Genomic DNA, 14,693 nt, shown 5'->3' on the forward strand with positions numbered 1-14,693 from the left:
TACTGTATACACAGAGAGACCTGGCAACCAGAAACAGCTGGTGTAAAGGTAAGGAACCAAACAGATTTCCACTCCACTGGAAAAATATCACCAACGTTGTGCACAGAGAACAGAGCCCTTGAAACAACTGGACTCAAAATCATGGAAACCTCTTCACAGACAGGAGTGTGATAGAAGGAATGAGCACAATTATGCAGGCCAGACAGGCCACATTTTAGGATTGCACCAGTTACATTAGTCATGGTTGGGCTGATTACTCACATGATCGATCTCATCTCAAAAGTGATATTAATTTAAAATTTTGCGTATGATTTCTGAGTCAATGTTGAAAGGAAAACCTTGTTTTTCCACTAATAAAAAGCTTCAATTTTTTTTAAATTTTAGATAACTCAAATAGATTTTAAAACTTCAAAGCTATAAGCATTTGACATTTGTATACTAAACACAGAATATGCTTTTAACAACATTATAAACAATGTATTGAGATACACAGCTCCTGTTTCTCATGTGTACTGTGGATCTGGAAACACGCACACCCAAACAAATGCAACTGCACTTATTTCAGTCATCCCAAATTTCAAACGCGTGATCCCACCTACCTGTGAGAAAAATCAAACATTCAGTGCACTTACTTGGCTCTCACATCACACATTCAAGCAAACACTTGTGTAGAGACAGTTATATTCTCTCTTTCATCCCAACCCTCATTTTTAAAAATGGAAATTAAATCCAAAAAAGATAATTAATACGTGTGTCTTAAGATTTTAAACAAAGAATTCAAGACACTTACAGCTGTCCCTCTGTTGTACATAGTTAAGTAACTGAAAAGACAGGCTAGTCTATTTTCTGTGTACCATCTTAGGGTTTTTTACTGCTGCCCATCATGGTACCATGTGGGTGCCTTCCATGTAAAATTGCTAACAAAAAGTGAAGTCCCTGGAGTCATATGCGGTCTCTGGCACGTCTCCCTTTCTGAGGTAAACACCATTTGGGATTGAGGGTTTCATTTTTAATTAATTAGATTTTATTAATTTCTTTTTTGAGCTTTGTTGGGGTTTTTTGGTTACAAGGGAGTGTCAATGTTGGGCAACCACAGGATCTGAATCCAGGACTATGGTACCACAAGTAGAAATACATATACCTGGGCCACCAGACAGCCGTGCACTGTTAAAGCCTTGTCAGCACTAGAGAATGATAGAAAAAAAAATGCCACTGGTGCTCACTGAAATAGAGCGGAATAAGTAAAAGCAACAAACGGATCCCTAGTGTAGGCAAGACTCTGGCAGCTCAGGTTTAGTTGATGCTGTGGTAACCAGTAAAATTCAGAAGCTGCTGGAGGAGGACAGACATGTGATCATTCCCCACTGCACCTGCTAGCACTGCATTTCCCAAAGCGTGACGCACAGCTCGCGCAGAACGGGTGGGCACAACGGACTAGGCAGAGGGCACAGATGAGGTCTAAATCAAAATGGGCAGGCGTAAAACGTCACATGGTGGTGTTGAAAGGCAATTGGTTTCTGAGGAGGGATCAGCTTTCAAAAGTTTGGGAAACACTGTGCTAGATAACAGACTGGGAAACAGAGGAAAAAATCCAAGCATGCATAGAGTAAACCTTAATCTCTTTCCAGTTTATGCAGTGGGACCAGAAAGTCCTGCTTTCAAGAATAAACAAAGAGCTCACCCTAGAAAAGCAGGAGGACAAGAAGCATGAATAGGAGTTTTTCTTTCTTGAACAAAAGGCCTTGAATCTACTTGAGTTTGTCAGATTTTATTTGCTTAACATTAGAAGTCAAATAGTCTCAACTAGTCTTTAAAGTTACCATTAAGATAGAGCCTATCTTTGTTGCTGCTCTTTTAATGTTGGGTACATTTTCTGCCCAGCTGGGTGAATAGGACAAAGAGTCAATTGATTACATTATAAGTGTTTTCAAAATGGAAAAAAAAAAAAAAAGAGAGACTATAAAAAGCTAAGGCTCTAGGACAAACAAGAAAACTGTAGGAGGACTCTAAAATGATAGCGCCTGCAACTTTCCACTGCTATAGGCAATATATTTGTGATGGAGAAATGCATGTAAATTATTTATATAGCACACAAACTAGAAAGGGGGTAAGCTATTACACAACACCATGTAAGATTTGTACACGTGTAATGCAAACGTAAATTCATAGCGCTGCACATGCTCTTTTGGGGAGTTTATCATTCATCTGTTATTCTGAAACAGAAAGCCCAGTCACAGTCACAAACCTTTTGTAAAGTTTTTTTCCTCTTTGTTCCCATCTCATCATCTTTGAAGATGAAAAGCCTTCAAGAGGAAACATGTTCTAATAGTAAAAATAATGGACTAGGACTCAGGTGATCTGGGTTATGTTCCTGACACTGTCACAGATGCATTGTGTGATCTTGGACAAATCTCTCCCTGCTCTCTGACTCAGTTCCTCTCCCCTCCCTCCCAGCCCCCATCTTTACAATTGGGATAAAGAATTAGATGGAAAACAGGCATTGTTCTCTGTGAAAATCAGAGAGAAAAATCCCCTTGTGAAAATGTTCCCATTGGAAAAGTTTCAAAAATGTGGGGAAACGCTTTCCCTCCCACATGCTTTCTTGTTGGGAAAAGCTGGAAAAGTCAAAAAGTGGGGAAATCCCCACAATTTCAAAACTCTAAAACTCCCCCCCCCCCCCCAAATTTGTCATTTCAAAAACATTTTGGAAGATGAATTTCTGTAAAAAGATAAGGTTTTGTCAAAAGCTATATTTTCTGATGAAACCAAGTTTGGTCAGAAAATGTTCAAGCAGCTCTGACATGTAATCGCCTCCTGGGGGATTGTAGAGTACTTTGAGATCCAGATTACAGTCATGTTATGGCTCTCAGTTGGATTTCTAAATGAGCATCTATTTACCTTCTTCCTCGCTATCTGAGGCACTGCTCTTCTCCAGAAGATTCTCACTCTCGATCGGCTCCAGGGACTGTGCTGGGAGCCTGCGTCTCTCTAGCTTAACTGGTTTCTTTTCTGAAGGCAACAGAAGGCTCCTCTTGTCCTGTTTCTCATTTTGGGATTCCTCCTGCTCAGACCCCTATGGGAAAAGCCATCGGCAAATGGTATAATTGACTGTAATAACCTTCATAAACACTTTATATACAACCTTAGTTTAAAAAAAGTTACAATTGACAAGTGTAAACAAGCTAGCTGTCCAAATTCTATTTACCACTTACCTGGGGCAAGTACTGCCCCTAACACTGGACTGTGAAATTCCTTCTTTGGATCCAGCCTCCCTCATCTATTTATATAGCTCCAAGGCAGATTCTGCCAAATGGAAGCTTTCAGCTGAAATCAGTTCCTAGCCACTATTTCTGTGAAGGTAACCTTTCAAGAGTGAAATGATGCAGCACCATTTGAGACACTCAAAGGTGTGAATTATCCCCATCAATCCTATTGACTGACTGACTCATAATGATTTAACTCTGAACCCTAACTATGACACTTGTGGGGCCAGACTATTCTAGAAATTCAGGCAAGCAACTGCACACCTAATGAAATTCAATAAAGACAAATGCAAGGTACTACACTTAGAAAGGGGAGGGGGAATCAAATACACAGCTACAAGATGGGGAATAACTGACTAAGCAGTAGTATTGCAGGAAAGGATGTAGGGGTTATAGTGGATCACAAATTAAACACGAGTTAACATGATCCAGTTTCAAAAAAGGCTAATATTCTAGAGAGTATTAACACAAGTGTCGTATGTAAGACACGGGAGTTTATTGTCATGCTCTACTCAGCACTGGTGAAGCCTCAGTTGGAGTATTGTGTCCAGGACTGTGATCAATTGTTCTCCATGTCCACTGAAAGTAGGACAAGAAGTAATGAGCTTAATCTGTGGCAAGGGAGATTTAGATTACACATTAGGGAAATCCTTCTAACTATAAGGATAGTTGAGTTCTGGAACAGGCTTCCAAGGGAGGTTGTGGAATCCCTGTCATTGGAGGTTTAAGAACAGGTTAGACAAATACCTGTCAGGGATGATCCTGTATCAGTGCAAGGGACTGAGCTAGATGACCTCTTGAGGTGCCTTCCAGTCCTACATTTCTATGGTTCTATCATTCTAATTTGCATACATTTATAGAGATTGGGCATGCAAATCTGCTAACTGCAAACAACACAGCCAAAGAAAGGGCAGGGATGGTGGTCCTCCTACTGGTATAGTTCCTACATAAGAGCCATATTCTATCCTCAGTCTCTGTGCAAACTTCTCACCGTCTTCAGTGGGACATTGGTTGTGGATCAAGAGCAGTATATGGCCTTAAACTTTGTAGCTCTGATGTGTGGCGCATAATGCGATCAAGCTCTCTTCCTACATGATTTTAACTCATCTGCCTTACCACCATGTTGGAAGATTAATTCAGTACTGATTCATAAGGAAGAGCTCCATCTACGTGAATCATCATCACAATTTTCTGTAGCACTCGAATGTTCCTTGGCGGTCTGTTATCAAAATGTAGACCTGACCTTACATATCTTGGGTGATTGAGAGATTCAAAGTACAAAGCTGGATGGCTGAAGGGCATAAAAGCCAGCACTGAATTTGTGAAGTCAATATAAAAAGGCAAGGTATTTACAACACCAAAATAAAGGGAAGATTGAATTATGGAAGCAAATTAATCAGACACTGGTATTGAATCGGAAGCAATTAGTGAATTCCATGCAACACAATGTAGTGCAAAGGAAGAAGTAGGACAATGGGAGGGGGGGAAAATAATTCAGTGCATCAGTATTTCAGCATCAAGATTCTCCAGTCTGGGTGAGGAGAGCAATGAAGCAGCCATTTGTGGCAAGCACTTTTTGTACAGATAGCAGACAAAGGTCCCATCCATCTTTCCACACCTGATACAGATACAAGGAATTCTTATTCTCATGGTATTTTGACAGAGAGCATGGATTTGAAGAAGACAGGGGAGTTTAAACCACCCTGCACAGGCTTAACCCAAGGCAATGGGTTAAGCAAGACACTTCTGAGAAGAAAGCCCTTCCCAAGACATACTGGCCCACGAGAGATTTTTTTTATGCATGCATGACATATGCATTATAAACCCAGATTTCTCGTACCTTTCAGCCATAACACACCTAAGACAAGGGCTAAAGAGAAATATTAACTTTAAAAAAAAACACCTGCTACTAAAAATCAAAAAGCAGTAGGAGGCACATACATAGTCTAGTGGTTCCATGCATCCTCAAGAGGAGCTGAAAATGTACAGTGAGGGAGGTGGTGTCGTACATCTCTTTGAAACCCCAAATTTGGCACCAAGCTTGGCAAACCTTCTCCTAAGACTTTCTTGGTGCTACTAGTGCCTAGTAGAGTCCAAGAATGGGGATCAGTGCATGCAATTTTTGTCAAGGAGAACAGCACCATGAGTCTTGATGGCTGTGCACCAATTTCTGGCGGCAGGGAAAATTAGGCAACAGACTGGTGTATACTGTTAGATGCACTGTGCTTTAAAAGAAAACCATGACTGATGGTGCACACAAAGGCTGCACACTTTCTTTTAAAAAAATTAGAGAATTAATAAAAACAAATTCCTAGTTTGTCAAGCAGAAACAAACATTAACTGTGGGATACAAGAGCCCTTGAAATGTTCTTGAGATTACATTATATCAACTATGAAAGTATTAAAATGTATCACTAAAAGTTAATCTTAGTAAAACTGAAGACAGACTTGAATGCGGAGATGGCTGTTCAAGACCCTGGGGCAAGTCCTGTTTGCAGAGGTCTGACACTGCCCACTCTCCCTCCCCCCAAAAACTCAAGTGGGATTTGTCATAAATGGTGATGAAGTTGCAATACTCTTCATTCTTCCTTGAATCTTTTGCCACGGGGCTTACTAGAACCAGGCTATACTTTCCGCACCCCTCTCACTGTGAGGATCAAGGAGCCGTCATGCTGTATGCTGATGGCCTATTTCCTTATGGCTACTGAAATATTTATTATTGAATAAACTCACATCATTGTGACTTGTCTGCAGGATGCATGTAGGATTCAGAAGACATGCATTGGATGGATTTATTAATGTAACTGGAAATACCACCTGGAATAATAATGGGAGCAAAAACACTCCATTCAAAAGCACAACCTGGCAAATATTTGCTGTATTTAAACAGCATTAAAGGTGGCCTGCAAAGGGTGGGAAATGCTGTGCTTTTCCCTTGTTTTTCTTCTTTAGGAAGAATAAATAAGGCATGAAATATTTTCCCTCCTCCTGCAAGTTACTGGGCTCAGTACAGGGGTAACTGGGAGAAATTCTTCAGTCTGGGTTATGCTAGAGGCCAGACTTGATGATCACAGAGGACCCTTCTATTCTTAACATCTATGAAAACAATCACGATTGTTGGCGTCTTGTCTTTCTGAGATCTCCATGGATGACTCAAATGTGTAACGGGAGCTAAAATATTCACCATACATATATCACATCACATTAGTTCCTATGATGTCAAAACCCTACTAGTTCTCCATAGGTTCTTCAGCAGCAGACAAGATCTGAATTTCTCATGTGAAAAACAAGAAGAATCCTTCAGCCCTTTATTTTTTTAATTTTCTTTTGGGAAAAAGGTTCAGTCCTTCTTTATACATCAAAAAGCAGCAAAAAGGGAATGAGTCAGTTTTTCCCCTTTTGCAGGTCACCTCTAAACTACATCATGAGTTTTCATGGATTTACTCAGACATCTTATGGCAGCAATACTTTAATAACTACTGAAAATCTCTATTCCTTCTGTAATCCTGAAATATCTGCATTCTGTCACTCAACTTCTCTAGCAAATATCACACAAAATGTATACCTAAATAGAACTGTCATACATTTTGTAAGTTATGCAATAATCAGATACCCCAGATTCATCTCTCTCAAACTTCAATGAGCTCGGATGCGAAGAACAAATTGAGCCTGTGCATAGGATTGGAGCCTATATTCATCAAAATGGCACTACTGGGTGAGATTTTCAAAGGCACTTTCATTGTTACAGGGTTAGCTGTAACTTTTCCCCTTGTTAGGTCTCCATTGAGCACACGCTTTCAAATGACAGGTCCTGCACCTCCACTCCTCTCAGGGTGGAATCCCACGGTTCTCCCACCCTAGGCTACAGCACCTGTTCACCATACATGATTCCTCAGCAGGCCCAAATGCATTTAGCAGTGTAAGAGACCTCCCTTTTTGAGCTGTGACCAGTACAATGCAGGGACTCAGAATAGTTTCTTTCAGAGTATTACTTATCCATAGGAACATAGCATTCTGAGAAAAGGGCTAAAACTACAAAGCCTATACACACACCTTGTCTTACTTAAAGCCTAGGTAGGTCTAACTTATCCCACACACTCCAATCTCTAGGTCAGTCTGTTCCCCCAGTAGTCCAATCCTCCCTCTAAGCTCAGTTCTTTTAACAAAACCTAGAATAATTATAGGGAAGTGTGAGGAGATTCTAATCTGGAACAAAAATATCAGGCAAGTGGGTCTGAACATAGAAATGGAAAAAAGACAATAAGAGGTTTTATGGAGCACTTTTCATTTGTAGATCTTAAAGTGCTCTATAAAGATGGATAAATAGAATTATCCTCTTTGTACAGATAAAGAAACGCAGTCACAAAGAGTTGCAGTGACTTGTCCAAAGTCACATGGTGAGTCAATGGCTGAACAGGGAATGGGACGCCAGGAGCTCCCCACTCCCGACCCAGTTCCCTATCCACTTGATCACACTGCCAATAAATAATAATGTATCATTTAAGTAAAAGAAATTCAAAAGTGATCAGAACTACCATTTCATGTGAATGCTAGCAGCCAGCAGGGCAAAAGTCTTAAAACACTGAAAGATGAATAACTGACCTTAACCCATTCATCTCCAGATGCTAAAATCTTCTAAACTGTCCTCATCTTCACATCCTTCATAGGTAGGAGAAGGAGTATCCTCACATACACACACTTAAGGATGTAGGATTTACACATTTGTATTTGTTAAGTACAGCAAGAGAGGCTTTCTAAATACTTACTCCTGTCAGTGTGTTTCCATGGAATGGCTCTGCCTCTACTATCTGAATGATGGGTTCATGAATTTCACGGATTGCTTTGGGTAATTTTTCATCTCTGTCTCCAGAGTCATCACAAATGCTGGATCTGTCCAAAGCAAAAAGATAATAAAGACAGTGTTAATTTAATTTCTTAGCATTTATGGCACCAAACTCATACTTTTGGAGATTTATTTAATTTAAAAACATGCACTACAAACCATTAATTGAATTGTCACATAAGACTGCCAGCTCAGTCATCCCACATCCAGTTCATTAACCCATCAAGCTACCCTGTCCCCAAGTGCCCGTGAGAAAACCCTGGTTTAGCAGTGTGTCTGGAAAGTTAATAAATCAAGGCTATGGTGAACCAAGGGAGAAAGTTAATGTTGTGGATGGTAGGGAGATAAAAGTATCTTAGGCCTCAAAATGAAAAGTTTTGTCCTTTTAATTATTATTATAACAGGCATTTTTCTTACACCCATCCCTCTAGCATCCTATGTCAAAATAGTTTGAAGATTATACTATGAAACATTAAAAAAAAAACAGGAAGGGGCTTTTTTTGGGATATACACATTTCCTCAGCATTTTCATTCAAAACACAACTGCACTAAGTGTTAGTGCATTCATTAATTTTTGTTCACTTTTATAAGATGTGCCCATCTAAGGGCATGTAGAAAATTAAAACCACATTGTTTAAAGAGTAAAGCTGAAAATTAACAATTTTGCTCCAGGTCATTTGAAGGAGTCAAATAAACTGTATCAGAACCAGAAAGAGACACTGATAAATCCACTTTCATTGGCCAATAATAATAATAATTAACCAACTGTAAAATGGTGAAAAATAAAGCAGCAGTTTTAAGTGTTTCAGTTTTAATAATCTAAGACAGAGGGTCTCAACCTGGGGTTCATGAAAAGGTAGCAGAGGGTCATAATCCCTCAGCAATATCCTGCTTACTAGCATGATGGGCCTGACTAGATTCTAGCATGGGGAAGATTGAGAATCCCCAATCTAAAGTGGCATTAGTAATACAATATGGGATTTTTTTAAAATATGACATACATAATTCCTAGATTCCTTTACCTGAACAGAACCAGGAAAAGCTATGGAAACACGAGCTTCCTCATACTTCTCCACACTAAGGGGGTCTCAGTTCTGCTCAACCTACAATAGAGTGAAGGCAATCGAGTCTTTATGCCTAGTCAGTACTTTAGCCCCTTTGCTAAGGCTGCTAAAATGCGTACAGATTAGTGCCAGTAATGGAGGCAATTTTGAAGGAGGATTTTAAGACAGAGTTGTGGAAACAGTTTTCTATTTCCATAAAAGATAAGTATCCGTAGTATCTTCTTACCTAGATTGTCCATTGTCTTCAGAGGAGGAGTAAAAGCTCTCCATCTCCTCACTGTTCAGGCCCAGCTCAGAGCCATAGCTCTGTTGTACCAGTTGCCAGAACTCCTGTTTGGTCAGTCTCTGAAAAGAGAAAGCACATTGTTGGTCAAAAGCTGCAGTGAAGAGCTACTTCTTCTACCTGTTCACAAACAGATTATTTGATCCCAGATATATCTGGATCCTTCCCTGTTATTTTTAAGAAAGCTTCTTGCCTAACAAACAGCACCCATTTTAGACCCCACTGCACTTGGTAGCCCTCCTTAGAAATATAAAGGAGACTCTCAGCTTCCATTTTTAAATAGCTAATCTTCTAGCCAAAACAGGTTTGATAACATAACCCAATATAAACTGATCACTAGAGCTGAAAAGTCATGACTGGTTTTTCCTTAATATCACAGGTTACTCCCATTCCACCCCTCCACCCCAACCCCCAAACAGCTGCCCAGAGCTGCCCTTTAGGGCTCGTGAAAACTATAAAGTCACAGTCCCTTGACTTGAGCCTCGTCGTTCAGGCTGCCACTGATGACAGTGGGGTGTCACAAATTCCCTCCCAGCCAAATTGCATGCAGCTCAGCTGGCTTCTTCGCTGAATAACAAGACAGTTCAGCAGCTCGAGAGGTGGAATGGTCTAGTCCAGTGGCTCTCAAACTATTGTACTGGTGACCCCTTTCACACAGCAAGCCTCTGAGTGCGACCCCCCCCTTATAAATTAAAAACACTTTTTTATATATTTAACACCATTATAAATGCTGGAGGCAAAGCAGGGTTTGGGGTGGAGGCTGACAGCTCACGACCCCCCATGTAATAACCTCGCGACCCCCTGAGGAGTCCCGACCCCCAGTTTGAGAACCCTGGTCTAGTCAGTGACTAAGCACAAGGGACTGCTACATTCAAATCCCTGCTCTAAACAGACTACCTCGGTAGCCTTTATCAACTCACTTCTCTCCATGCCTCAATTTCCCCATCTGAAAAATGAGGATGATCACACTTACCAACCTCATAGGGGAGATGTAAGGAGTAAGCAGTCAATGCCTATGATGCACTAGAATTCACCATAGTACACAAACCATACAGCTTATTTGGACAACTATCCCTTTTAAATTCATATTTTACACACACACAAGGTTGTGTTAGTTCTATGAGACCGCCTACGTTGAACTGGGCACTCTAGAGAACATAAAGCAGGCAAGCTGCCTTTCACTAATTTGCTTACATTCTAGGAACTACTACTATTATTTGTTGTTTGGATTCAAGTAATGCCTACAGGTCCCAATCAGGATCTAAGCCTTCTTGTATGAGGCACGGTGGAAACACAGCATAGGAGACAATCCCTTCAAAGAGTTTACAGTCTAATCTAATAGAAATCGCCAAGAACAAAAATCAGACAAGTGTCACTTTATGAAAGATTAGCACAGGTTAGGGTAGCAGATCCAATAGATCAGCACACTATCACTGTACTAAATAATAATACTGCTATTTGTTTCTAGTAATAGCTTTGAGGATGCACAGCGAAAAGCTTGTTTGAAGGAGTGATTTGAAAATCCCCAAATCCTTAAACTGCTTCTGGGCATAGAGGTGTGATCACTGAACACAAAAGGTGGCAGAAAAATGGTTTCATAAGTCTGTCCATAAATACCAAGGCTCTCTCTAGCCACTCCCTTACTCCCACTCATCCCTGCACCTTCCCAACGTGTTGCCCTCATATGTCTGAAATGCTTCCTTATCCCAGTGCAATAAAACACATCCCTCCTCTTTCAAATAGCTCCTCAAAGCCCACTTACTGTGCATCCTCAGTCTCTATTGTTTATAAATATTTATTTCTGGTAGCATCCACAATGCACTGGGTACTGAGTCCCATCATCTGGTGCTGGTAATCGGTCACAGACAAAGTAGTACTTGTGCAAACTATTGATAACAAATCACAGTGTATTTAATCACAAGCTCTTCAGGGCAGGAACTGTCCCTTTAATATGTTCGTACAGCACCTAGCACCATAGGGCTCTGAGCCTGATATGAGTCTCTAGGTGACACTGCAATACAAATAAATACTAGAATACAAACACAGATCAAGACAGGCACCTTGGGTAAATTTTTCAAAAGTGCTTAAATGACATTCAGAATTACCATGATCTTAATTCGGTGTAGCTTCATTCACTTCCAAAGTGACTTAAACTGAACTTAATGAAGGTCACTAATTCTGAATAAAAGTGTCCGAACAGGGTTGAATTAATCCACTTTAATTCACACCTCCAGTTAACTCAGATTAACTTTCCTCAGTGTGCCTGTTTACTCAAACTCCTCATCACATTTGTCCAAAGGGATTTAGGAGCTGAAGTCTCATTGTCTGATTTAGGTTTCTAAGTGCCTAAGTCACTTTTGAACATTGTACCCTGTCTGCCCCATGCTCTGTAAAGACCCCATATACCGTTAGCACTCAGCTACAAATAAATCATATGCATACAACGTTTTGAAAAGTAATATACACAGTTTAAAATGCAACTAATGTATTAATGGCCACACTTCAGTGTTTCTTCACTTGTCATGAATGTTTTCTTGGACATTCTTAGAACAGAAGAACCGTCTGCTTCCCTCTCAAGATCGAAAGGATACGGCACTAGATTAGAACTTAGGAGATCTGGGTTCTTTTCACAGCTCTGCCAGTGACTCCCTTATGACTTTGGGTAAGTTGTGTAAAAGATATGTGCCTCAGTTTCCGCATGAAGCTTACACACTTCTGTAAAACACTGAGTTTTACAGATGGACAGAACTACACCTCTACCCTGATATAACGCTGTCCTCGGGAGCCAAAAAATCTTACCACATTATAGGTGAAACCGCGTTATATTGAACTTGCTTTGATCCACCAGAGCGTGCAGCCCCGCCCCCGCAGTAGCGCTGCTTTACCGCATTATATCTGAATTCGTGTTATATCGGGTCGCGTTATATCGGGGTAGAGGTGTACCTAAATAGTAAGTTACTATTATCTGGTAAAAAGCAACAGAGAGTCCTGTGGCACCTTTAAGACTAACAGATTCACTGTTAAGACTAACAGTGAATACCCACTTCATCAGACGCGGGTATCTGGTACTGACGGCTGCCAGAGACAAGATAATGGACTAGACGGACCACTGATATGAGACAGTATGGTTATTCTTATGAATACACAAGGCTATTACTCTCGGGAAGGGTGAAGGGAATCTAAGGGCTGGTCCACACTACCCGCCTAATTCGGCGGGTAGAGATCGATCTTCTGGGATCGATTTATCGCGTCTCATCTGGACGTGATAGATCGATCCCAGAAGCGCTCCCCCGTCGACTGCGGAACTCCTGCTCGCCGAGAGGAGGAAGCGCTGTCGACGGGGGAGCCTGCCTGCACCGCGTGGACCCGAAGTAAGTACTTTTAGTTCGATATAGGAAACGTCGACTTCAGCTACGCTATTCTCATAGCTGAAGTTGCGTTTCCTATATCGATCCCCCGCCCCAGTGTGGACCAGCCCTTAGAAATGTGCTCAGATACCTCCTTTATAGAAATCCAGTGCTAGGTTTTTCATTTCATTGTTAAGAAATTGAGCCAGATTTCCCCATCCACCAATAAAATTCACACTTTGACCTATTCAAGTGCTCTCAGGTATTCTCAAGAAGGGTAAGAAAAAGAGAAAGGATCCGGACACTTAAATCCATATCCATAAAATAAACAACAAGTCTCAAGGTCCATTTTCCTTGCTTAAAAGAACTCGAAAAAAGTGGAAAAGAAGGCATAAGTAGTTTATGGATGTGAAAGAAGAGTGTCATTAATGGTCTCTAAAGAAGCTGGAAACTGTGTATCAGCCATGATCCATATAGATCAATGGAATCAAACATTATGAATGAAGTAATAACGTAAGAACAATTTACAAGAAAAATCATTATCGGTGAAAATCAAAATATCGGTGCATTAAATACATTTTAAAAAAAGACACCATTTTTCTGCTTACTCAAATTGCAGGGTTTTGCAATAGTGACAGCAATTTAAAGATACAAAAAAGGTAACACACAAGCCCGAATATGTAGCTATATATATATATATATATATATATATACACACACACACACACACACACCTTCATATATACATACACACACACACACACACACACACACACACCTTCATATATACATACACACACACACACACACACACACTTGATTTTTCTTATATTACTATTATATCTTAAGACTTCCACAAATGCAGAATGTATTTGGAAGTTCTATTTTAAAATGTTCAGCTTCAACAACTATTGATTTATTAAGGCTACTAGCAGATTTCTGATTATGAAAGCATGGTTTTTAATCACATTTGCTCTGTGTCCCTTTCAACAGAAAGTGGGGAGAACCTTACATTTTCAATTCTCAAACTCCTCACCTACTTAGCCAACTTCATATTGATGCTCAGGAAACAGGATCTCACCAAAAGACAGCAACCTGTGCTTCTGGGGCTGTAGAACTCTCCTGCATTCAGAAGCATGTAATTTCACCCCAAGGGGCTGAGTTTTCTGTGAAGCAGATGAACCCAATGGGCCGCATGGCTAACAAGCAAGTCCAAAAACTCAGAAGAAGAATTCCCAGCACATGCTAGTTTGGCTCTAATCAAGACACAATGGGCCTTGAGCTGTCAACATGAAGACGACTCCACTACACAGTGGCAAAACTCCTGGGGTAAGCAGGCTGCTTACATTGTTGTTTATTAAGACGTATCTTTGCCTTGTCGAAGATGGACTGTGCTGTTCTTTCAAACCTGTTTCTCCGTAACTTCCTGCTTGGCAGTATCAGACCTGTTCACAAGGGGGTTGGTCTGCCTGCAGAACTGGAAGTTGTGCTAGATTCCGGACTGGTTCCTAGGCCGCTCCCACTAAGGAAGCGTAGGTAAGCAGGGTTTGTTAAAGACACAGTCTGGTTTTCCTTTCCTCTCCCAGACACATTAAACTGCACTTAAAGTTCAGCAAGAGACAGCTGGAGACAGACTTATTTAAACTCATTTTGAGTTTTAGAATGCCCATTCATTCAAGCAGTATTTTAAATATCTAAAGACATTAAAGAATGCCTTGAATCCAACACACTGCTTCTCAAGGGAGTGGCTTCAGAAGCTGCAGCTTTTGTCACTAATAGCTCCATTTAAAGCAGGTTAAGCCACTGTTTACTGCAATGAGAGAACCTTCTTTTTTAATGACATTCCTGCATTGCTAGCACAGCTCTCTTATCAGGCCTCTTCATTTAACCTTT

At 40.6% G+C, this 14,693-nt stretch overlaps 1 protein-coding gene across 1 annotated transcript in view; it reads right to left on the reverse strand.

Annotated features, from left to right (window-relative positions):
- GRAMD1C (GRAM domain containing 1C) overlaps nucleotides 1–14,693 on the reverse strand; it is an 82,822-nt gene that overhangs the window by 16,598 nt on the left and 51,531 nt on the right. The window contains exons 7-9 of the mRNA XM_065418494.1: nucleotides 9,397–9,515; nucleotides 8,030–8,153; nucleotides 2,899–3,073 (exon numbers count right to left, since the gene is read on the reverse strand). Of these exons, the coding sequence (XP_065274566.1) occupies nucleotides 2,899–3,073; nucleotides 8,030–8,153; nucleotides 9,397–9,515 (418 nt within the window). The remainder of the gene's footprint in view (nucleotides 1–2,898; nucleotides 3,074–8,029; nucleotides 8,154–9,396; nucleotides 9,516–14,693) is intronic.

Source organism: Emys orbicularis, chromosome 1, assembly GCF_028017835.1.
Source record: "Emys orbicularis isolate rEmyOrb1 chromosome 1, rEmyOrb1.hap1, whole genome shotgun sequence".
NCBI classification, from domain to species: Eukaryota; Metazoa; Chordata; order Testudines; family Emydidae; genus Emys; species Emys orbicularis.